Source organism: Physeter macrocephalus, chromosome 14 (assembly GCF_002837175.3).
Source record: "Physeter macrocephalus isolate SW-GA chromosome 14, ASM283717v5, whole genome shotgun sequence".
In the NCBI taxonomy this organism is placed as follows: Eukaryota; Metazoa; Chordata; class Mammalia; order Artiodactyla; family Physeteridae; genus Physeter; species Physeter macrocephalus.
The window spans coordinates 62,072,118-62,098,337 of NC_041227.1; the positions used below are offsets into that span (position 1 = coordinate 62,072,118).

General features: G+C 41.9%; 1 protein-coding gene across 28 annotated transcripts in view; it reads right to left on the reverse strand.

Annotated features, from left to right (window-relative positions):
• DNAH3 (dynein axonemal heavy chain 3) overlaps positions 1-26,220 on the reverse strand; it is a 249,724-nt gene that overhangs the window by 67,760 nt on the left and 155,744 nt on the right. For all 28 annotated transcript variants that reach the window (XM_028498493.2, XM_055090018.1, XM_028498501.2 and 25 more), the window contains 10 exons: positions 24,744-25,038; positions 22,970-23,149; positions 15,517-15,640; positions 15,279-15,435; positions 14,890-15,033; positions 13,261-13,927; positions 11,875-12,040; positions 9,713-9,929; positions 7,590-7,772; positions 3,299-3,497 (listed from right to left, as the gene is read on the reverse strand). In XM_028498493.2, the coding sequence (XP_028354294.1) occupies positions 3,299-3,497; positions 7,590-7,772; positions 9,713-9,929; positions 11,875-12,040; positions 13,261-13,927; positions 14,890-15,033; positions 15,279-15,435; positions 15,517-15,640; positions 22,970-23,149; positions 24,744-25,038 (2,332 nt within the window). The remainder of the gene's footprint in view (positions 1-3,298; positions 3,498-7,589; positions 7,773-9,712; positions 9,930-11,874; positions 12,041-13,260; positions 13,928-14,889; positions 15,034-15,278; positions 15,436-15,516; positions 15,641-22,969; positions 23,150-24,743; positions 25,039-26,220) is intronic.

Sequence of the window (26,220 nt, forward strand, 5' to 3'; positions counted from 1 at the left end):
CTCTGGGCTTTCTCTCCTGTTCCATTGATCTATATTTCTGTTTTTGTGCCAGTACCATACTGTCTTGATTACTGTAGCTTTGTAGTATAGTCTGAAGTCAGGGAGCCTGATTCCTCCAGCTCCGTTTTTCTTTCTCAAGATTGCTTTGGCTATTCAGGGTCTTTTGTGTTTCCATACAAATTGTGAAATTTTTTGTTCTAGTTCTGTGAAAAATGCCGTTGGTAGTTTGATAGGGATTGCACTGAATCTGTAGATTGCTTTGGGTAGTATAGTCATTTTCACAATGTTGATTCTTCCAATCCAAGAACATGGTATATCTCTCCATCTGTTTGTATCAGCTTTAATTTCTTTCATCAGTGTCTTATAGTTTTCTGCATACAGGTCTTTTGTCTCCTTAGGTAGGTTTATTCCTATAATAACTTTATTTTTTTTTAATTTAAAAAAAAAATTTTATATTTTATTTATTTATTTTTGGCTGCACGGAGTCTTTGTTGCTGCGCACAGGTTTTCTCTAGTTGTGGCGAGCGGGTGCTACTCTTTGTTGTGGTGCGTGGTCTTCTCATTGCGGTGGCCTCTTGTTGTGGAGCATGGGCTCCAGGAATGCAGGCTTTGGTAATTGTGGCACGCGGGCTCAGCAGTTGTGGCTCACAGGCTCTAGAGTGCAGGCTCAGTAGTTGTGGCGCACAGGCTTAGTTGCTCCGCGGCATGTGGGATCTTCCCAGACCAGGGCTCGAACCTGTCTCCCCTGCATTGGCAGGCGGATTCTTAACCACTCTGCCACCAGGGAAGTCCCCTTTTAATAACTTTAAATGGCATATAATCTAAAATAATTTTGAGTCACTATGCTGTACACTCGAAACTAACATAATATAATGAATCAAGTATACATTTAAAAAAATTTGTATGCTCCTTCTGTATTTACTACAATCTGGCACAGTGCCTAATTATCAGTTTTCAGTACGTATTGAATGAATGTTGCCCCTTATCCCAGTCACAGATGAAGAGGGCAACCAGATCCATGGGTATGTGTTTTGAATATTCTTTTTCAAATATGGGAGGTGGGTCAGATGGAGCACATTAGGCCATCCTTGTGATGAATCAGTCCTTCTAGTGAGTGAGTAAGTGCGTGAGGCTGTCTCCAGACAAAGAGTGAGGGTGGGGGAAGCAGCTTGCAGGCTTGCAACAAAACAGAAGGCTGTCCTTGGCCTGCCCAGAAACAAAGCAGGGCCCTTATTCACCTTAGCAGCCTTCATGCTGACTAATAAATGAGTGAGCTCCGATCCCATCCCAGGGCAGTGCTCCTTTTGTTAATGTGTTAGAAAAAAGTCAAACTCTTTGACTCAGGTAATTATAAACCCTTGCCAAGCTCAGGCTCATCGAAAAAAATTGTACTTGAGATATCATATTAGGTACAACAGGTCAAATATGTCCTATTCCTAAAGCAAGCTTAGACACCAAACAAATATGTCCCGTGAAAGTTTTTGTTTGCATTCTAGGAAATGATCTGCTTTGCTTAAATTCAAGGTACCCAAAACTAATTTAACTGCTCTTCTGCTCCGTCCCAATGTACTGGCTAAATTCTGTGGGTTACATGAATAGTACACAAAATTCACTTCAATTTTAAAATAAGAAGAAGGTGAATGATGCATCCTGTGCCCACCATCAATGATCCAAGAAGAGAACTGATTTTTTGTGACCTGGCCATGCTTTGCATATCTCAGCAGTTCTCAATCCTGGCTGCACCTTAGAATCACCTGGGAGCTTTAAGAAAAATACTAATGCTCAGGCCACACCCTAGACAAAAGGAATAAGAATCTCTAGGAGTGGGGGCAGGGGCTTTAGCATTCTTTAAGCTGCCAGGTGATTCCAGGGTGCAGCCAGATTATACCTCAGCTGCTTCCCTAGAGGACTCTCCTGTAATGTCTGCTCCCTGCTTGTCCATCCTGATCACCTTTGCATTTCTTCATGTGGTTTTTGGCCTGAAACCAGCCAAGGAAGAGGGAATGCTCAACAATGGGAAGCAGAAGCCAGAATCTCCCAAATGAGGGATCAGAAATTTCTAACATATCGGAAGGAATGGAGGAAAAGCAGGACTGTTGGAAGGATACGAGGATTCAAAAGATAGGAAATATCACTGGAGATGGTTTATAAAGTCCGTGTTCAATTCTAAGACACTGGTTTTACTGCAAGATCCTACATCTAATTTGGATTTTAAGAATGAATTTTCACCTATTCATGCTTCTAAGGCTTGATTATATAAGCTTTCCTCTTTCCCTCCCCTATTCCTTTCTTCCCTCTTCTAAGTTTCTGTTTCCTTGTCCTCCTCAGGCCCATCAATTTCAGTCTTTCCCTCCCTTGCCCCTGTCTCTGTCCCTCTAATCCTTCACCAGTAGCTCATGTTCCTCCTCACCCTGTCCCCAACCCAGACCTCTCTTGTTCTCTCTGTGTCTCTGTCTCCCTGTCTCTGTCTCTTTTCTTTCTGGTCTCGTTTCTTCCCACTCACTCTCTATTTTGGTATGTCTCTGTATCTCTGGGGGTCTCTGTCTCCATTTCTCACTTTCAGCTTTTCTTTCTCTCTGCCTGTTTTTGTTTGTTTCTCTCTCCCGCCCATATCTTTCTCTGTCTCTCTGTATCTGACATTGTAAGAGTCTCTCCCTCCCTCATTCACCTCCCCACCTTTTGTCTTTCTCCCTCTTGATTTCTCTCCCAACCTCCCTCTCCCTGTTCACGATGTCTTCGTGTCTATGTGCATGCATATGAAAGCATCTAGGTGTCCGGGTCTCTCCCCATTTATTTCTCAGTCTCTATCTCTTTCTCTCCGTCTCTCTCTCTGTCTCTGTCTCATTCTCTTATCTTTTTTTCCTCTGGTTATCTCTTTCCGTGTCTGTCTCTTTTTCTGTTTCTCCTTTATCTTTCTCTCTCTAGCTCTTTCTGTTTCTCTCTCTTCCTCTCACCCACACACTACTCTGTGTGCTTGCTCTCTATCAGTCCTCTTGTCTCCATGACCTTCATTTTTGTAATGATTTGTAGGCAGGGGCCTTGACTGAGCTTGGCTTCACCCAAAGATGCCTGTATTTTCCTTACTGACTGAGAGGAGAGAGGATGGTGAAGAAACACAAGTGAGCACACACTCATCCTGGTGCCTTTCTTATTTCCCCCAAGACACCACGATACTGCCTGCAGGCCTGGGGCCGGATGAGCGGGGGTGCTGGCAGCCTTCCTGCCAGGGGAGCACAGCCCATGCAGGCCGCTGGGTCAGGAGGGGTGTTGGGTGGCGGGGCGGGGGGGTGGCGGTTACCGCTGCCACTGGAGTCTGGCTTCCTCTCTGGTCTCAGCCCCTTCATCACACAGATGCTCTCCATGACCAGCTTGACAGGACCTGGTGGGTTCTGCATCGACTTCACCAGTGAGATGTCTGCTGGGTTCAGGGTGTCCAGTGCAGCGAGTGCAGCCTCCAGGGCCGGCATTGCCTCTGCCAGATCCCCTTCACATTCGTTCTGCAGGCGGCACAGAGACAGAAGGGGTGAGTGCCTGGCGCCCGGCACACTGGGGGTGAAGCCAGCTCTGCTCCTGGGGGAAGAAGCAGAAGTGAGAAGAGGTGCTTCCCGCCCCAGTGTCCTTCCAGGACACTGCTCCCTCCCGGAGGTTTGCATGGCGAGGGTGGCTCTCACAGGCAACAGGGAAGCATGCATGCATTTGGGAGCTGTGGTTTGGATGCCTTGGACATTTGAGAATTTACTGGTTTTGCAATCTTAAAAACATCAAACTTTTGGTTTTTAATGAATTCCCAAGAGATATATGCAGTGAGTGACCTCATACCCATTGATCAAGGATGGGTTGAGAAGATGAAGTAAAGAATGAAGCCTAGGGGTGAGTGACAGATGGGAAGGGGATTAGGGCGAGTTTGGGGAAGAATAAGGCATGAGGGGTGGGAGAATGTCAGAGATGGGGTGAGGGTTTGGGATGCACTGTAGCTCAGAGATGGGGTAGGGGTGGAGCTGGGGACAGGGTGGAGTTTAAGGCAAGACTTTAAGGAGGAGGAATGGGGATAGAGATCAGAGCTGGGTAGTGAGTTCTGGGAAAAGGAGACCGTATACGTTTTGTCCATTATTTCTTTGTTTGAAAGCAAAGCTAATATAGTGGAATATTATTCAGCCATAAAAAAGAAATGAAGTAACAATTCATGCAACAACACAGATAAACCTTGAGAACATTATGCTAAGTGAAAGCAGCCAGATAGACACAAAATGCCACCTGCTCTATGATCCCATTCACATGAAATGTGCATAAAAGGAAAATCCACAGAGGCAGAAGGTAGGTTAGTGGTTGCCAGGGGCTGGGGAGAGGGAGAAATGGCTAGTGACTGCTAATGGGTATAGGTTTCTTTTTGGGTAATGAAAACGTTCTAGAAGTAGATAGTGGTGATTGTTGTACAACTTTGTGAATATACTAAAACCTCTGAATTGCATGATTTAAAAAGGTGAATGTTAATGATATGTGAATTATATCTCAATTTTTTTTTAAAAAGGGAAGATTAACATTATAAGATTCCAGAATTTTATAGATTACAGTTGGCCCTCTGTACCTGTAGATCTGGAACCACGGGTCCAGAGGGCAGACTGCAGGGGCTTGAGCATCTGTGGATGTTGGTATCTGTGGGGTCAGGGGCCGGGGGGTGGGGGTGGGGAGGGCTGGACCCAGTCCCTTGCAAATACAACTGCATTTAGCAGTTCAATTACCAAATCCTCTTCCCACAACAACAATGAAACGAGGACTCAAGACGTAAAATGGGTTAGCCAAGGACACAAAGCTGGTTAGTCAATGAGCCAAGCTCCAACCCTGGGCCCCAGCTCCCCACTCAGTGAATTTTCTGTTAGTCTCCCAGCGCAGGGACTGATCACACAGCCATGACTGAAGTGAAACTTCAAAAGAGAATGTTAAAAGCAGCATGTGTCGAAGTCTATGTCCTGCACGTTTATTGTGATAAGCAAACAAAATAAAGGAGGTTCCACCTTCTTACATACAGGTGTGTGCACATGTGTATATATACACGCGTGTGTATATCATGGATTCTTTATTTTAGGTTTTCTGCTTGTCCTATAAACTTATAGCAAGGTTTTATTTGGCTTCCTTATATTAACCCCCACCCCCAGACGAGCCACGTTAGATGTCCCCAGTATTAAAATGGAACGTCCCTGCTTTGGATGGTAAGAATGGCTCAGTCCCAGGGGCAACTCAGTTTGCTCCTTCTTCAGCCCTAGGATATGTGCCAGAGTGCAAGACAAAGGGAAGGACCAGAGCTGACCCCTGCCGCTTCTTATGACGGGCTTCAGAAAGGGTTTGGTGGCAGAGGAGACTACGGGTATTGGCTCAGCTACATCTTTGGATTCTCAGTAGATTTCAACCATCCCAGGTGCCCCTGGTGTCCTATTATTGATAGTTCTGTGTCATTTTCTTATAATGTGCCAGACAACTAGTGGCCCGCATTCACATTATGCCTCCCAGTGGCCTGGTAGCTCTGCTTCTTTCCTAAGGGTAAGGCCTGGATTCTAGCAAGTTTGTTTGTTAAGTGACTCAAAAGGCCTCTGATTGTAACATTATCTCTAGCAGTGATTCTCAACCCTGACGCTGCATCAGAGTCACTGAGGAGCATTTAGGGCATCCTCATGGTCAGGCTCCACACCCAGAGATTCTGATTCATTCAGTCTGGGTGGGGTCTGGGCATTTGCATTTTTAAAACTCCAAAGCTCTGTTGAAAGATTCCAGTTGATACTCTGGAAACACTGAAAACAAGGCAGGAAGAAACAGACTTCAATGCCCAATAGGGGAATGGCTACTTGATAGGTGAAGCACCTACCTAAAATGGTCATTAAAATGATTATATGACATTTTGGAAAAACATTTGTGATAAGCTGTTAAAGAAATTAAAAAGCATAAAGCAAATCACAATTATGCTATGATTGCAATAACAAAACTATCCACATGTATAGACAGGAACTAGAGGAAAACTTGGAAAATTGGAAAGGTGTTAAAGTTGAGCTCTTAAAAATTCTTTTGTATGTGTTATGACACCATTTGTTTCTATAATAAAAAAAAATTAAAATTAAAAATGACTGGGCTTCCCTGGTGGCGCAGTGGTTGAGAGTCCGCCTGCCAATGCAGGGGACACGGGTTCGTGCCCCGGTCTGAGAAGATCCCACATGCCGCGGAGCAGCTAGGCCCGTGAGCCATGGCCGCTGAGCCTGCGCGTCCGGAGCCTGTGCTCCGCAACGGGAGAGGCCACAACAGTGAGAGGCTCGCGTATTGAAAAAAAAAAAAAAAAAAAAAGACTTCTGTGGGGACTTCTCTGGTGATCCAGTTGCTGAGAATCCGCCTTACAATGCAGGGGGTGCAGGTTCGATCCCTGGTTGGGAAGCTAAGATCTCACATGCCGCAGGGTGGGGCAACTAAGCCCACACACCGCAACTACTGAGCTCGCCAGCCACAGCTAGAGAGAAGTGCATGAGTCCGCACGCTCTGGAGCCCACATGCCGCCCAATGAAGATCCCACATGTGGGCTGCAACTAAGACCTGACACAGGCCCCCCCAAAAAAAACACCCCAAAAAATAAAATAAAAAAGACCTCTGTGGCTTAGCAGTGCACAGAGCAGTAGGGCTGTTTGAGACATGTGAAGCACAGTGCCTGCGGATGAAATGTAATCAACTCTGCAGTACTCCTGACATCATTTATTATCCTTGTTACGGGGGAAAGAAATGATCCATTAGCTTACAAAGAATCGACCAATGTAAGCAAACCATTTTATTTGGAAGCAAGCTCTTGTTTGAAGAATGGTCAGAAGAATTTTCTAACTGCTAAGTGGAGACACAGGGACAAGCATCTTCAGCTAAGTGCCAAGAGCCTTGGAGTCTGATCCTACCAACTAGCTGTGTGGCTCTGCAAAGTCAATTTACCACTGAACGTCAGTGTTGTTCACTTCTAGACATGGATGGCTGTCATTAGTAAGTCCAAAGTCATTGTGATAATGGAACCATATACTTGAAAGTGCTTGGGGAAATATATAACATGAACATTAATCAGATTTTCTTCTAATATCTGAATATAGGTGAAGCCCTTCCCAGGACTCTTCTTCTTTGGTATAAGAATTACCTTCAAATGGGGTCCTCTAGATTCAACAATCTGTCATTTGACAAATATTTACTCCACACCTATGATATGCCAGCCACATTTGAGCAAAAACATGATTGAACATGCCTTGTGTTTCTTTGGGGAATAGCTAGGAGGCTGGTGTGGCCAGAAGAGTCAATGAGGGGAAAGTAATAAGAGATAAGGTTAGATCTTGTTGGGGCTTATAGGAGTTGACTCTGAGTGAGATGGAGAGTATTTGTAAAACAATAATGCTTCCTGGAGAGAGCCAGGTATCATTTACTAGCTATGTGATGCTGGGAAAGCATCCTTTCAAGTCTCACATTTTTCCTCTGCAAGATGGGCATGACCATGCCTATTCTGCAAGACTTTGTTAGGCTCTAGTGAGATAACAGATGAACCCTGAAAATGCTGGTTCCCGTTCTTCTCTCTCAGCAGTTTATACCTTGATTCCTTGAGCAATGGCGGCAGCAGCATTGGCTTCTTCTTCATCGGCTTGCACCAGAAGTTTCTTGGCATCGGCTTCTCGCGTCTCCCCTTCAATTTTCACCATCATCTTAGCGGTCTCCTCAGAGGTCTGAATGAGTTGGGGTTGGAGGGCAGTCAGTTCTACTTGCATGACGGCCACCTAGCAAGGAGAGGAAGGTGGGAGGGGTGCAGGGTCAGCTATGTCAATGCCAAAAATGGCATGGCTGGCAAAAGTTGAAACGATTCTCTAACCTATGATACACGCAGAAAATACTAATGATTTTAATGGTACTGGGTACATATTTGTTGGCTGGAGTTTCTCTCTTTGACCTTTCAATATTTCGTTACTGAGTTCATGCTATGTGTTGTAGTTACCAAGCTCTGTGGTAGGCACTATACATATAACAGTAAACAAAAAATTTTTTTAAAGATACAACACTTAAAAAAAGATATTCCTCCTGCATTGAGCCTACACTCTAGTGTTGGGGGCAGCAAAAGACAGAACAAAAGTAAGTTAGGGGGAAATAAAAACCCTACATTTTTTAAGGCTGTGAAGGAATCATACACGGCTGAGAGAGCTGGGATAGAAGGAACTTTCAAGGCCATTTTTTCCCAACAGTCTGATGCTCTCTAGAAAATTCCTGCCCAGTAGTTTTCTGGCCACTGTTTGAACACTCCTAATGGTGGGGAGCTCGCCACCTCTCAGGAGAGCTGGGTCATTTTTCAGGCAGGCAGTTTTTCCCCACTGGTCCTGATTCTGCCTTCTAAGGCAGCTCAGATGCTTATCTGAAGAGAGTTTCATGACCTTGAACCCACTGTCCACAGAAAGCCCACATGAGAGAAGAAGCATAGCATGCTGGCCTGATTAGGAACACAGACTCTGCAGTCATGCAGACCTAAGTTTCAGTTTTGGCCTCACAACTTGCACCAGCTACTCACGAAGCTGTGTGATCATGGGCAACTTGCCTGGCCTCTCTGGGTCCTTGGTCTCTTTGTGTGTAATGTGGTGATAACAGTACTTTCCTCATATACAGCACCAGGCACGTGGTAGGGCTCAAGTAATGTTAACTGGCACCACATTCTCTTTACTGGTCTAGACTGTATCAGGTCATTTTGCTGCTCAACACAGCTTGCTCACCCTTGTCTGGATAGACTCCAATTTTCAACATCTCTCTAAAAGCTAAGGACCCTGGATTGGATACAGCAACTGCAGGAGCAGAGCAACAGAGGCACCTCTGATGTTCTTTCCCATCCCTGTGCGCATGTTGGTGTGTCTGCTGTACTCAGTGACAGGTCAACCTACTGCAAACCATTCAGTTGCCTGAGTTCTTTTTTTTTTTTTTTTTAACGTTTTTATTGGAGTTTAAATGCTTTATAATGGTGTATTAGTTTCTGCTTTATAACGAAGTGAATCAGTTATACATATACATATATCCCTTCTTTAGTTCTTTATTGGTGCTGAAAATCCACGTCTTAATATGGTTTTGTCAAGAGGCTCAAGCACAAATCAATTACTAATTTATATGCCAGGCATTTTGCTAAGGGTTACACTTGTGTCAGCTCATTTAATCTTCATAATAGCCCTATGAAGTGAAGACTGTTATTATCACTTCTTTTTATAGAAGAGGAAACTAAGGCCCTAAGAGGTGAAATAACATCTTCAAGGTTCTATAGCTGATAAGTTATAAAGCTGGAATTTGAGCCCAGGCCCTGCTTTTAACCACTGCCTTACTCTGCCCAGTTCCCCACGAGAGTATCCAGGGCTGGGGCAAGGGTGAGGTGAGTAAGGCACTTGCCTTGGGCACAAAATTTAAGGGGGCTCCAAAAAATTCAGTATTCAAGATAAATAGTATTTTACTGTAATGTTGTAAAAAGTTAAAATTAGTTCAAAAAGATCCATGATGAACAAAACATCAAAATCTTAAAGACAGACAGGGCTGGGTTTAGGCCAAGCAAGTGAGGTGAGTTCTGCGAGCACAGGGTCAGAGGCTGTCTTTATTTTATTTGGTGCTCTCTTGACTTCTGCACCTGAACAAATGCTTTACCGCATCCAATTAGTCTTGGGCCTCTTTGGACCTGTACTATTTTGGCAGTGCTCACCTGTGAAGCTGCAAATTCAAGTTTCTGCAGGCCTGTCAGGTAGCGGTTCCTCATCATATCCACCTCTTGCCTCTTCCTATTCAGGAGTGTCTTGAAGGTTAGGATCAATTCGAGGTAGGAGGTGGGGGTAACGTAGTTGTGTCTGCGAAATGTGTTGTAATAATCAAGCGACAGCTTTTTCACACTCTCCTGGAAATATTTGCACATGGAGATGACCCTGTCGAGGACACAAAGGTGATTAGGCAGGCCCAACTTGCTCCAGAGAGATCCAGTATAGCCTTGGTTCACAGATGTGAGGATGTGAGAAAGCCACTCACTATGGCCCACCAGAATCCCAAATTCTCTGAAGCATGTCAACAGAGCCTCGAGAATGATTGGGGAAGTATATATTCTTACTAGAATGATCTTTGATTAGGTAATTTCTACCTTTAATCACTTTTGTGACTCACCAGGGCTTCAGTAGGAGTTCTTAACCTTTGTCAGTCTGGTGAAGCCTCTGAACTTTGCAGAATAATGTTTTAAAATGCATAAAATAATATATAGAGGGTTACAAAGGAAACCAATTATGTTGAAAGAGTTTTCAAAATATTTTAAAAACCAAATTTATGATATGTGTGCTTTTATTTATGCATTAAATCAGGGATCAGCAGACTTTTCCTGGTAAGGACCAGATAGTAAATATTTTAGGCTTTGTGGGACGACTTCCCTGGTGGTCCAGTGGTAAAGAATCCACCTTCCAATGCAGGGGACATGGGTTTGATCCCCGGTCAGGGAACTAAGATCCCACATGCCGCGGGGCAACTAAGCCCGCACCACAACTACTGAGCTCACGTGCCTCACCTAGAGAGCCTGTGTGCCGCAAACTACAGAGCCCATGTGCTCTGGAACTGCATGCCAAAACTACAGAGCCCACGCACCCTGGAGCCTGCGCACCACAACTAGAGAGAGAAAACCCGCATGCCACAACTAGAGAGAAGCCTGTGCGCCACAACAAAGAGCCCGTGCGCTGCAACGAAAGATCCCACATGCCTCAACCAAGATCCCATGTGCTGCAACTAAGACCCGACACAGCCAAAAATTAAAAAAAAAAAAAAATGTAGGCCTTGTGAGCCACATGGTCTCAAGAGCAGCTATTCAACTCTGCCACGGTAGTGTACATGGCTGTTTCCCAATAAAACATTATTTACGAAAATAGGCTGTGAACTAGACTTGGCCCATGGATCATCATTTGCCGACTATGGCGTTAAATAGTAAGATTGGACAGCAGGTCTAACAACTACCATCATTTTGAAGGAAATGATATATTTGGGGCATCTGTAATGACTGAATGAGTTATGAAAATAACTGTGATTCCTACTGGTAACAAAGTCACACAATCCTACTGGGGTTTACTGCTTACATTCATCATTGAAAGAAATGCAAAGTATCAGTTAGATGTCAGTGAAAATGAAGATGTACTTTTTCCCCACTCACATTCACTGTCCCTCTGAATTCTGTTCATGAGCCTATGGACCCAGGTTAAGGGTCTTCTGGCCTAGAGAACAAAGTTCAAAGTTCTTAAAAGCCATGAATATTCTGACCGCTACCTATTTCTTCATTTTCTATTCATTCATTTAATAAGCAGTAATTGAACCTACTATGTACCAGGCACTTGCTAGGCACTAAGGATACAGAAGTGTACAAGAAGGTGATAGGACCCCTGCCTTCATGGGACACCTAGAATGGTCAACAGTCTTAACCCTTCTCTTACTGTAGCCAAAATTCAGTGCTTTTTTTTTTTGTTCGTATATCTGTGCTTTATACAAAAAAAGAGTAAGTTATTTTCATAACAAAAAACCCTCACAAGAACCAGTTTTCATCCCCTTGGCAGCAATATCACCCCTCTTGAGAATGCATGCTCTAAGACTATTGAAATAGCTATAGTATTATATCCAGGTTCTCATAGCTATGACAACAGTGCATCTCTAGGACAATTCTGAACACTGAAATGTTATTCTTTTTCAGCAAAGGTGTTTTATTAAATATCTAAATGTGATTTAAAAATATAAGACATTTTCTATACATAAAATGATAAGTTTTGAAACAGCAACAAGAATAGAGCCAATATCTAGATTTTCATTTGAAATATTTGGTTGCCGTACTAAAATGCAGCTAACACTTACTCTATCCGAATATTGTCATCGAGCTCCACATCTTCTAGAAATGTGTTGGCTACCAATTCCAGGGCATCTGTGGGCCAAGACTGGAACCAGTCAATTGTGCAGCAATTGATCAGGGAAGGGAACATCCGCAGGCGGTTCCGGAAGGCGTCCCCAATCGGACTCATGGCTAATGAAAAGTAGACTTCATTAGTTCTCTTTCTCCAAGTCAAGGAGGATGAAAGGGACAGGCAGGTCTTTCCAAGGATTCTGGTGGCGTAAGGGAGCAGTCATGTTTCCTATTGGCACTCCAGGGTGTGATTGGGAAGAGTCAGGATGAGTGCCTGGGAAGCACAGGGGAACCATGGGATAGTTTCAGGAAACTTTGTGATGGGAATTCAGTTTATTACAATACCTTCTGGCTCGTCTCCAGTATCCACATTGTCCCTTCCAGATCCTTAGGGTCACATAGCCAGAGTGGTTTGAGCCCTTTGACCCACGTGCTCTGTTTGTTCTGACTCACAGACATAAGGGAGCTGTGGGGCCATCAGTTTGTTTCTGACCCCATCCCCATCCAACCACAAAGGTCGGATTCTATGCCCCAAATTCCATTCACTGTTTATTTAGACCCAGTGTGGTGGGAGGAAGCATAAGGCACAGGTGAAAGTGTGAGGAGGTCAGCGTGGCTAAAAAAGAGAGAAGGGGAAGCTTGGTTGCAGATGAGAGTGGAGAAGAGGCAGGGGACAGCCTGGCAGGTGGCCTTATAAGACTATAGCTTAGGAATTTTGGTCTTTATCTGAATAGAAAGCAATTTAGGTGTTTTAATTTGTGTATGTGTGTAAATATACAATGATCACATTTGCAATACATGAAAAAAAAATCCCCATCCTGACTCAGTGGAACATAAAGGTCTGGAATGGACAGAGTGGACATAGAAGAGTTAGAAGGCTGTAGAGGTGAGGTCTGGGTGAGATGATAGCGGCTTAGCTAATATGAAGGTGGCAGAGATAGAGATAAGGGGGTAGATATGTGAGAGAGAAGGCAAAAATTGACAGGACATGGTAACAAGAGAGAAGTATTGAACACGACCCTTAAGTTTCTGAATAGATTGGAGATATCATTCATAGAGAGAAGAACTCCAGGTGCTGTTCTGTGAGGTTGCTGGGTAATGTACTAAAAGGAAGGAGAGGGTTCAGAGGAGAATTCAGAGAACTTAGGAGAGTGGGACAGGTTTAAAACAGCTGTGCAGGACAGTGGAAGTTTCCAAAGGAATTCTAGGCACTGACCCGTGGGCGAGTGAGTGCCTTGGCTGGATCATTCCTGGCACCACTGTAAGAGGAACAGGCTTAAGGCACAGGAGATCCTGAAATACCCAGAGGAAAAGGGCAAACTGAATTTGCTTCTTCTTACCAAGGACAATGTGAAGGTTGTTTTTCACTCTCTCAATAAAGAAGTTATACATAGAAAGAGGAGTGGTTTCGATCTTCTCACTTTCTGTCCTTGCTGCCATTTGCATCTTCTCCACAAGGTCAGCCTTCTCGTCAGCGGGGAAGATGTTGGGCACGTCTCCCGTGTTCAGAAGCATGTTGATGTCCTCAGTGAATGACTCGTCCTTGATCTGGCTATCGGTGAGGAGGAACACAGTACTCTTGGAGGCCACACCGACCTGTAGCATGATCTTCTTCAGGTCCTCTCGCCAGTCATTGCCTGAGTAGCCCTTAGTGATCTCGATCTGGTACAGCTCATATGAGTTCATGAATGTGGACAGTTTGCTGGCACTTTGCCGCCCACTGCCCCCAATGCCCACCAGGAGCAAGTGGCCTTTGTCCTGCTTCAGGGCCCTGCATATCCTGGAGATGTGCTCAATGGTGAACCTGAACATGACCAAGGACATGGGGGCCTTGCTGATGTTGTTGAACTCTTCCAGGTAATACTCCATGACCACTGTGAGCTGTTTTAAGTCAGTGATCTCATCATAGATTTTTTGGTCACTTCCTGGCTTGAAGAAATCTCCAAAGAAGAGGCTACGGATATTATCATCAACGATCTTTCCAGTGGGTGACAGGTGGATGAGGACCTGTGGGAAAGGTAAGTCTCAGCTAGGCATTCAGCCAGTAGCCCCCGCCACCATGGTACTGGGAGGCGTAGAGGGAGGGAGCAGGGGATGTATTTGTTTCCTCTGAGCATTCTTCAAAGTCATGGATCATCAACATTTTTTTTTTCTCTAAACAAAATATGTGGATCTCGTGGTTGTAAAGACTATGATGAAAGGACATTTGAGAAAAGAGTGTGAAAGCAAGGGTCAATCTGTTTGCTAAATGATTAAAACATTGGTGGTCAGATTGTAAGATCCCAAGAGGAGGTAGTCGAAAGATGGCATCATTTTTAATGTACTTGCTCCTTCACCAAACAGAAGTGCAGGCATTTCCCTGGTCCCCACTCTGTACCTAGAGTAGAAATGTTTTAGATGCCTCTTCTTCCTGATATTAGAAACTGGCAGTGCTTCTGCACTTGGCCTCTGGATGCAACATGAAACACTTGCAATTTTTTCTATGGAGAAATCGTAGCTTCTTAAGAATAGAGGTAGAACTAGATGACGCAAATACATAGGCTTAAAACTTTTCTTATATCAAAAGAGAAAAGAGAAAATATTTACAAATGGGAAACCATGACAATCTTTCACTCGGGCTTTACCAGGGCATCAATCAAACCATGAAAATTCATGGTGTATTTATTTCTCAACTCACAAATTAACTGACCTTGCAAATGCATTTTACATTAATAATAAACAATAACATCATATCATAAACCGTAAGTTTGAATGTACCCAAACTTATATGTTACCAGGGAAGTGAAATGAAATTGGGCCAACTATTATATCACCAAATTGAGTGACTGGTTGGCTCAATACACTGTTTCTTGAGATTCAGAAAGTGGAGCTGTAAGTCTCTAGTAGGAAGACAATCTGAAATCTGAGACTAGCATGATCAAATATTTGGGGCAATTTCTGAGGCCAAATGATCACAGGGTCTGGCTTACCTTTTCCACAGACAGCTTGAAGCAATTGGAGGTGGTTTCCCTCACCGTGTTGAAAAAGACCTGTCTGTCCTCATGATCAATCAGACGGTCATAGAAGACCCGGTAAACCTCATGGATCCAAAGCCGGATAAATTTTTCTACATCCTGAAAATCCAGTTAATTATTTGAATGAATGGCAGGTGGTGACTGAGGTGGTAGTTCTCAAATAGTTTCTAAATCCTGGGGTCGATATGGGACTTTAATGAGATAAGGCTTACAAAATACTTAGCAAAATGTTTAGCATAGATTAAATGCTAGATAGAAGTTAGATATTACTCTTAGCATTGTATATTCCATGTAGCCAAGGATATCACTGAATGAACTTGATAACAGAAAAGATAGTGGCTGACCTGTAGGTGGGTGTGAGGGCAGAGCAACACCCCTTGGATCACCCGTGAGAAGTCCCGCAGGTTAAAGACATAGTGTGACTTGGAGGGAGTTGGCAAGAAATTCTCCACTGCAGCTTTATAAATTGTCATCGTAGCTTGTACCAGCAACTTTCCATACCTTGGGAGGAAGGAGAAGGCAGACCAGTTAAAGAGGGGCCAGAACTGAGGACCCCAGGCCAATAACACAGGAACCTCTTACCTTAAGAACATCACATCAAACCCTTTTCCAAAGTGCCAGTCAGCGACTGAACTGAAAATCTTGGTTAAAATGTCATCCTCAAAGGCATTGATGGAAATGATATTCAGATGGCGAGTGAATCGTCCTGGAAAACATGCACAGGTGTGAGTGTGCATATATTCTCACACTTACCTCCTGGGCCTAGAGATCCTGAGATATAGAAGAGTTTTCCCTCTGCCTTAATGTTCTAGAGCTGTGCTGTCCAATATGGCAGCCTTATGAAAATTGAATAACATTAAAATTTATTTCCTCAGTCTCACTAGCCACATTTCAACTACTCAGGAATAACATGTGACTAGTGGCTGTTGTATTGCACAGTACAGATATAGAACGTCTCCATGATTGCAGTTCTGGTAATAGTGCTAGTCCAGTGCTCAAGGTTGTTAAAAGGTAAAGGCAATGTATGATCATTGTAAAATAATCAAACAATTCAGAAATACTTTTATAGAAAGTATTCCTTACCTCCCACACACAAAATCCATTCTCTCTCCCCTCCCCACTGTTAGTCTGACATTCTTACATCTCTGTATCTGTATCTATGTACCCAATGTTAGATATCCATATATTTATAGTTATACTATGTATCAGCTTTATTGAGATGTAATTCACATACTATACAATTCATCCATTTAAAGTACACAATTCAATGATTTTTTAGTATTTTAGTTGTGCAACCATTACCACAATCAATAGCAGAACATTTTAATCACCCCAAAAAGAAATCCTTTACCCACTAGCAGTCACTCCCCATTTCCTTGCAGCCCTTGGCAACTAATAATCTATTTTTTGTCGCTATAGATTTGCCTGAATATATTCTTTTAAAAGTATTTTTCTATATAAAGTAAAGCACAGATATAGAAAATCACACAAATGTACAGTTTAGTGAATCATTATAAAGTTAACATCCTTACATCTACCATCCATGTCAAGAAATACAACTTTGCCAGCCCTCCATAGGAGCCCCTCCATAGATCCCATCCCAATCACAGACCTCTCCATTTCTCCCTCAAAAAGTTGCCACTATCCTGACTTTTAAAGTAATTGCTATCTTGCATCTTTATTAACCATGTGTTCATTTCTAGATACCAGAGTTTAATGCCGCCAATTAAAAAAACTGATATGTCTTTTAAGCCTCTTTTAATCTACAGGTTCCCCCCTCCATCCCTTTCTTTTATCTTCTGTCTATTGACTAGCTGGACTGTTTGATCTGTAGAAGTTTCCAGTCAGGATCTTGTTGATTGCCTATTCATGGTGTAATTTATTTGGTTCCTCTGCCCTTCGTATTTCCTACCATTTTGCAGCTGTATCCAGAGACTTAATCAGATTCAGGTTCCATCTCTTTGGCCAGACTATAGGTGGTGGTGTAGTCCTTCATCAGAGGGCACATGATGTTGTCTCTCCCTCTGCAATGTTGGTAGCTACTGATTCTCAATGGCTAGATCCATTAATTCACTGAAGTTTGCCAAAATGGTGATATTCTGATTCTATTATTTTTTTCATTTACTATATAGTTTATTAAAATATTAGGAATATTTTTAGAAAGGGACACTTCCCCTTCATCTACTATTTGCTTATACAGTGGTATATACTTCATAGAAGGAAGTCAAAATAAATGCTTGCTTCTTTCCATTTATTTATCAGTTTTCAAGATAGTGAACTGGTTTTTCAGCATCCTCTGAAGATGACCAGCTATGACTGTTATTACTGATTCATAGATTTAAATATCTTTTGATAAATTTCAATCCATTTAAATTACTATCATTGTTGAAGCTCAAATTTCCCCATATTTGCCAGTTAAAGCCTCCTTGTGTTAACTGAACGCTTTTGACATGACTCTGTAGTCTTTGAAAGCTTTCTCATGATTGGATATATGAAAACGTTACAGGCATATATGAAGACGTTACAGGCATATCTTGTATATTTCCTGCCCCAGACATGCAATAAACCATTTCTCCAAGAAGCCTGGTTTATTTTAGTAGGAAACTGGATTTCAAGACCACAGTCTGGGTGCTAAGAATTCTTATTGTTAATGAGTTGGTTATTACTTTTTAGACCTGGAACATGAGTTAGTACTGATATTTCTTTTTTTTTTTTTTTTTTTCTTGCGTTACGCGGGCCTCTCACTGTTGTGGCCTCTCCTGTTGTGGAGCACAGGCTCCGGACGCACAGGCCCAGCGGCCATGGCTCACGGGCCCAGCCGCTCCGCGGCATGTGGGCTCCTCCCAGACCGGGGCACGAACCCGTGTCCCCTGCATCGGCAGGCGGACTCTCAACCACTGCGCCACCAGGGAAGCCCCAGTACTGATATTTCAAATTTAGGACTCCAGAGCTTTTTCTTAGCTTCTTCTATATTATGTCTTGATTTCCTTTTCTCCACACTGAGTCCTGGTTCTCAAGGACACAAGGGACAGTAGAAACAGAAATTACTATAGTTACTCATTCATATAATCCTACTTTATACATACAACACACTCAGAATAAGAATATACTACCGCCACCAATTACAATAACAGAAGGGTATAAAACTTCTTGTATGTGCTATCCTCATCCCCCTCCATTTTCAACTGTTCAATATCTACATCATCAAATCATATAGGTTTTATATGTTATAATCTCTCCCATGTAGTCGTAGTTCAACAAATAACCACATTAAGTAATGCTCACTACCAGTTGTTACATTGATCTCTTTATAGCTATTTTGATCATGTGAAACCCATTTTCTAATAGATTCCTGAGAAAGGGCTTATGGAAATAAGTCTCTGAGTTCTTGCATGTTGATAATAGTTTTTATTTTATACTTGAAGGTCAGCTTTGCTGGCAATAAAAGCCTTGACTCTCATTGTATTCCCTCAAGTATCATAAATATGTTATTCCATTTTCCCTAGCATAAAGATTGCAGTTGAAAATTCTTAAGATGATCTAATTTTCTTTTTCTTTAAAGTCCAGTGATTTTACTAGTCTTGGTAATGATCATTTTTGAGTCTGTATTCTTAGGTACACAATGTACCTTTTCAATATGTAATTTTCAAAAATACTTTTTTTGAGGGCACATTTTATTGGATTATAGCTTTTATTATTAGTTCTGTTTTCTTTTTTTTTTTTTTTTTTTTGTTTTCTTCTTTAGACACTCCTCTTAGTTGTATGTTGGATTTTCTCTACCTAACTTTAATATTTGTTACTTTCTCTCAAACCTTTCGGTTCCTTTCTTCATTTCTAGAAAAAAATTTTATTGTGATAAAATATACATAGCATAAAATTTACCATTTTAGCCATTTTTTAAGTGTACAGCTTAGTGGCATCAAGCACATTCACATTGTTGTGTGAACATCACCACCACCTATCTCCAGAATCTTTTCATCTTCTGCAACTGCAACTCATTAAGCACTAACTTCCCATTTCCCTCTCCCTAGCCTCTGGTAACAACCATTCTACTTTTTGTCTCTGTGAACCTGAGTTCCTCATATAAGTGGAGTCATACAATATTTGTCCTTTTGTAACTGGCTTATTTCACTAACATAATGTCTTTAAGGTTCATCCATGTTGTGGTATGTCTTTATTTTTTTTCTGATTAAAAAATCCTTCTAATTTTTTATTTCTTAAGGCATTATTGATTGTATTTATTCTGTTTTTGCTCCTTTTAGTTTTGGCTTCATTTCTAAGGTAACTTTTTTTCCCTAATTCTTGAGTTCCATCATTCAATTTCTAAGTTTTTCTAATTCTGATTTATGTCATTCTTTCCTGTCTTGTATCATCTCATCAATGTCTTGCAGATTATTTTGAAGTAATAGATTAAAGTTTTTAAAGTATGTCTTTCTGTTGTGCTTTTGAAGCAGGGTGTTTTTCTCTGTTCTCTTCCTTCCTACATTAATTTTTATGAAACATGACCTCAGTACTTTTCTTTGCTCATTTTTATATATGCAATTAGAGAACGCTTGACTCAGATGGCTTTTCTAACTCCACAAAGTTTCCTTTTCTGTTGATTGCATCGGCAGGCAGACTCTCAACCACTGCGCCACCAGGGAAGCCCTCTGTTGATTTCTTAAGTGTTCAAAAATATAGTGGCTTGCTTTCTGAACTTTCCTGCCTCTGTTCCTCTCTCTCATTCTCATTTTGACCTTCTCTTTCCTTTGTTTCTAGTAATCTTAACTTGCTCAGTTCTGATTCAACTCCAGTTTCTCTTCAGTGTAGGGTCTCACCTTGTATGGGAGACCTGGGTTGTTAGTTTAGAGAAATCACAACTGGCTATAATGCTCTAGTCCCTCAGAGCTCACTGCAGGTTCATTGTGTTTACTTGTTATTTGAGAAGGTAAAAGTCCTGCCAACTTCAGCTCCTGTTCTCAAATTGGCTGCCATGCTTATCAGTGAATACCTGTTTGCTACTTTTGGGTTCAACCATTCTCAGGTCTGTTAGATGTCTCAATACTTCCCTCTGCTTTCTCCCGCACAGATGCAGATAACATGTGGGTCTTGTAGCTGCCAGTGGTTTGTTCCCACCAATTATACTTTAGAATATGTGGGGAATACTCTGCCAACTAGTTTTGTTGTAAATGTTGTTTATAGGTTTTTGGTTTTGCTATCTAGTTGCTCTGTTTATGGGAATTTGGGAAGAGCCAAAAATGATGATTCTGGCACAGTTGCTGCCATTTTTCCCAAAATTCTTTTCAATATATATATATATGGCATTTTTTTAAAAAAAGGAAAATACATATGTCAGTATGTAAGTATTATATATATATATATATGTACTCCACTATACTTATGTATTGACATATGTAGGTTTTTCTTTTTTTTAAAAAAAAGCCAGAATAATATTTTACACATTGATCTTGAACCATTTACAGTTGTGTGAACTTGAGAAATTCACTTACTCTTTTGATGATAAGGATACTAATAGTACTTAATGTTTGTTAATGTTACCTAAACCCAGATCAGTCTTCTGCCAAGCCATACTCTCAACCACCATACTATATTGCCTTGAGCTTCAGGTTTCCCATCTCAGCCCTGAAAGCTGGCAGCTGGTCTGGCAAATATCAGCTAGGCTGTTAGTTCTCCACTGAACACAATTTCATTAAATATCAACATCAGATGAGGTCACTCCCTAGCTATGATGGAACAAGATAGAAACAAGTTTGCTCTGAAACCATGAAAACTTCCCCCCTAGCTAATATGAGTGACTCTACTTCTTTACCAAGCAGAGAAAAAAATTAAGATACCCACTCATCAAATTGTCCCTACTTCCTGAGATTACCCAATCCCAAACAGAGTCCCTGGTTCCTTAAGCCTTTCCTCACATCACCCAGCACAAGCCCATTTAACTCTCTTTCACCAGGCACTCTCATGGTTCTCCATGCTGTGCAGACACCCTTTCTGCAGCAAATTAATAAACCCAATTTCACTTGACTACAGATGTGTTCCGGGCAGACTTTGGGCACTGGTCTTTATTATAGGATCTTTTCAAATATCATATATGTGACATAGTCTGAAAACTGTCAATTGCTGCACAAATGTTAGTAATTACTATTTCCATGATATGTACTGGAAACAGATATTCCCTTTTGAATAGATCTCCACCCCCTGCCAGTTTTATTGAGATATAATTGACATATAACATATATAAGCTGAAGGTTTACAACATGATGATTTGATGCATATAGATATTGCAAAATGATTGCCACAATAAGGTTAAGTAACAATTCCATTGTTGCTGTTATTAACTAGAGTCACCACGCTATACATTAGATTCCCAAAACTTATTCATCTTATAACTGGAAATTTGTACCCTTTGACCAACATCTCCTCATTTCCACCATCCCTTAACCCCTGGCAACCACCATTCTACTCCTGTTTCTATGAGTCTGGCTTTTTTAGATGCCACATGTAAGTGATATCATATAGTATTTGTTTTTCTCTGTCTGACTTATTTCACTTAGCATAATGTTCTCAAGGTCCATCCATGTTGTCACAAAGGGTAGGATTTCATTCTTTTTTATGGCTGAATAATATCCCATTGTGTGTGTGTGTGTGTGTGTGTATACATCTTTATCCATTCATCCATCGATGGACCCTTTGGTTGTTTCCATGACTTGACTATTGTGAATAATGTTGCAATGAACATGGGAGTGCAGATATTTCTTCAAGACAGTGATTTCATTTCCTTCAGATATACCCAGAAGTGTCATTGCTGGATCATACGGTAGTGATATTTTAAATTTCTTGAGGAACCTCCTACTGTTTTTCATAGTGGCTGCACCAATTTACATTCCCACCAACAGTGTACAAGGGCACTTGTTATCTCTTGACTTTTTGTTAATAGCCATTCTATCAGGTGTAAGGTGATATCTCACTGTGATTCTGATTTTCATGTCTCTAATAATTAGCAATATTGAACATCTTTTCATGTGCCTGTTAGCCATTTGTATGTGTTCTTTAGAAAAATGTCTATTCGAATTCTCTATCCATTTTCAAATCAGATTGTTTGTTGTTTTGCTATTGAGTTGTATGAATTCCTTACATAGTTTGTATATTAACTCCTTATCAGAGAGATGGTTTGCAAATATTTTCTCCTATTGAATGACTAGGTCTTAGAGAAAAGTAATATACCAAGTTCCTCTCCCTCTCGCTAGTGAGAGAAGTGTTGAATTTATAGACGCTAAGTGCCTGAGATCCTGTTATACTCAAACCCAAGGCAAAGGTACCCCTGGACTCTATACTTGAAGTGGAAGGTGATGGGTTTGTGTACCCAAGTAAAATCACTCTGCTTATCTTCCTTATTTTACAAATGAAAAAGACAAATGCCACAGGGGAGAGCAAGGTCACAGAATCTTAAGTCTGGAAATGGCATTAAGATTCTTAACCAAGGATGTATCTCAGAATAAAAGTATGAAAATCTGTAGACCTAGATGGTTCAAGTTGCACCTGAAGCAAAATATCTTCCTGAAGTGTCAGATGACAGGGGAAAAAGTCTTATTTATTTGTTTGTTTATTATCATTATGATTTTCCTTAGGCCACTTTGGGTTAGGTGTTCTATCTCTGGCAATCCAAAGAATTATGAGAAACACAACAGGTGAATCTGTCATGCACCCTTAGTTGAGAACCTCTGATCTAGCCTCCCTCCTGGAACACATGCTGTCCACACTGAACTCCCCTCTTCATGGGACTCTCTGTTCCTCTAAGCCCTAGCCAAAGACTCCTCAAATCCTCTTTTCATCTTCCCATCCTATTTTCTACAACTACCAACATGAAATATTCAAATGTCACTGCTTGAAGCTAACTCAAGTGTCTCTGGCTACAGCCTAAACACACCTTTCTCCACCTTCCATCAGGACGAGTGCCCTGCACCAACCCTCCATTCATGAAGGTGGTCTGGCTCTGCAGGGGGTGGGTGAAGAGTAAGGAACTCTCTCCTTCACGTACCAGTAATGTCATTTCTTCCTCCACCAGGGGGGCCCATGGCTGTCACAAGCAGCACATCAACGATGTCCAGCTTATTTGTGTCCTTCTTGTCAAACCAGTAACCGTGGTCAATCCATTGCCTCAGGAGCTCAATGGGGGGCTGGGCCCCATACACCTCTTTGGCTGGCATGTTGAGGTCATCTGGGGAAAGATGCCATGGCCACAGATTGTAAGTCTATGGGATCCTTTGCTCTCACAGGAGGTAGAAGATGATTATCCCTCCATGGGAGAGTCCGTGCCCAGTTGTTACATCCTCACTCTAGGCAGGACTCAGCCAGTGGACATTCTCACCATAATGGAAGAGCTTTTCCTGGGTTCTGGGCTCTCCTGCTTTATTGACAGATTGGCATTAACAAACAGACATTTAATTTTTTCCCATATTTCCTCCAGGGTAGGGATTGATTTTCTAAAATAGCAAATTGCTCAGTCCCGGCACATAGAAGGCACTCAGTAAACTCCAATGAACATTGATTAAATGCCCAGTTTTGTGTCATGTAAGATTTTAGGAGTTTTATACATATTATCTCATCTAATCAAAATAATGACTTTATAAGGAAGAGAGTATTACCTTTATGTTAGAGGTGAGGAACTGAAGGTCATGGAATAATATGCTTAGGGTCACAACATGCTTAGGGTTAAAAAGTGAGACTTGGACCTAGGTCTGTTTGGCTGCAAAGCTTAATCTGTTTTTGGATATACCATAAAAATAGGAAGGGAGAAAAGACTGGAGGAAAGGAGAAAGGGGGAAAAGAAAGGGAAACGAAATAGGATCCCTGCCTTTAAGGAGCTGTTGCTAATTGGCAAGGATATAAATACATGCAACATTTACTATCAATACATGAATTTTAAAGACAGGACATGAGATAACCCAGAAAGGCAGGGCATTACTATTACTAAATGAGAATTTTATGAGTCAGCAGTAAGAGAGTGGAAAAGATAATGTATTTGGCACCAAGAAACCTGGCTTTGGCTCGTGGTTCCAGAATTTTCTAGATGTTTGACCCTGAACAGGGAATTAAACCTCTGGAGCCTCAATTAACCGACTAGTAAAGTGATAATGGTGGCTAATAAACTGATGGGGCCGTGAGGCTCAAACAAAATAAATGAGGAAGTGCTATGTACACATAAAATCCTGGGAAAATTCAATGTGCTTATTTCACAAATATTTATTTAGCAACTATTAGATTTCTTCATATACTGATAACATATTTATCTGGCACTTAATGTAATAGGAGCTCATCACAAAGTGTGAGTTGCTTCTGGAGATGCAAGAGGGCAAACACCACAATCCCCTTCTGGACCTAACTGCTTCTCACTACAAAGTAACTCTGCCTGATCCACGGGCTCAACTTCATTCCAGGAGAAACTGGGATCCTCCCTCAGGCAAAAAGGCCTGGACCGTGCCTCACTTACTGAAAATTTGGCTTACAGTACATGGTTAACAAATACTTGGTAATGAATGAAGGAAAGGACAGGAAACAAAAAATGAAAGAAGGAAGAGAGGGAGGGAAGGGAGAGAAGAAGGGATGGAAAGATGGAAGGAAGGAAGGAAGGAAGGAAGGAAGGAGGGAAAATAGGAGGGGAGGGAAGGAATGCTGAATTTTATTAACCAGAAATATTTTATCTCCCAGAGAGAGTAAAAGGCCTTTACAGTGGCCCTACAAGGGGAGATTCTGTTTTGCTGCAGCTTAGAGTAGAAGAATTTGGTGTGTCCAGATCCAGGCCAATGCCTTACCCACAAATACCACTGCTTTCTTCCCTATGGGAGGCCCAAAAAGGCCCTTCCGCCGTCGATCCAGCTTGGACATGATGATATCCTGGGTCTGACTGGCTGAAGTTCTGGCAGAGAAATTGATGCAGTTGGGCAGATAAGTATTTTTGGGAAGGCGGAAAAGGAAGTTGTTGGTGATGACTGATTTGCCAGTGCCCGTGGGTCCTACGAACAGCATTGGAATCTCATGGTCCAGGTAGGTTTTCAAGAAGAAGGACTGCCGGGCTGTTTCCATTGTGGGGATGATGAGTTCTGAGACCTGTGCCACAAAGACATGGTGAGTCTTGGTACTGAGCCCAGGAGATTGGGTCTTGGAATTCAGGAGACTTGGGTTCTATCCTTACTATCCATTCAGCTCCATCTCTTATTTATCTTTATGATTTTGAGTATTTTACCTCTCCAGGGGCCTTAGTTTCTTCATCTGTAAAATGGGGATAATAATGGCACCTAGTTCACTGAGCTGTTTTGAGGATTAAATTAAATCTTGCACGTAAATATGGGCATCTTAGAGATGAGGAAACTCTGTTTTAGAGATGAGAAAACTGAGATGCAGAGCTCACTTACACACCAAGTAAGTGGAAATGCAAGGATTTTAATTTCAGCTTGTCTGATTCCAAGGTTTATATTCTTAACCACTGAAATGTCATATTATAAACACCAATTACAGTAAGGATGGGTCTATAGCTACTGCCGTCTGAGACCCTTGCTCTGAACCAAGCTGTCTGCCTTGCCCCAGGAAAGATCCACCTCCCATATGCCACCTATACTGCTTGTTCAAGGGTTAGGTGTGACCCTTGACCCCCATTCCCTGTGCTTGTTCCTCATCTGCTTTTCCTAATGCTCAGATTCTTGGTTGTTCCTATTAACTCCTTTTCCAATATGGAAATTGCAATACTATTCCTGGTATTCAGGCTCCAAATGGGCTCTAAGGGCTTGGTCTTAAGCTCCTGGAATCCCTATTACTTATATGTCTACTACTTATATATCTAGACTAGAAGGGGCTAGTGAACATGGAGCCACTGTGTTGTGCAACTCTAGGGAGCACCATTCACACTATGGTTTATGTAAATGGTGCCCCTAAAGCAAAACTAGACCATAATGCAAGTGGCACCAACAGGGACTGTGCAACATGGTGGCCTTGTGTATATTGGTAGACAAAGTCTTGGCTTATTTTGATAAATAATTTGATCAAAGTAAAAGGAGCAGATAGAACAAAGGAATTGAAGTGGTGAGGAAGAGAATTAACAGGTGTTGAGCTATGGATGTTTTGCCTCTGTTATTCCCCGCAGCTTTCCCAATAACCCTCTAAGGCAGGTATATTATTAGCTCACTTTTTCAGATGAAAAAATTGAGACTGGAGGATGGCTGGCTAACTTGTCCAAAGCCACATAGCCAGTAAGTGATACTGAATGCAGAACCAGGTACCAAGACTAGGAATTTA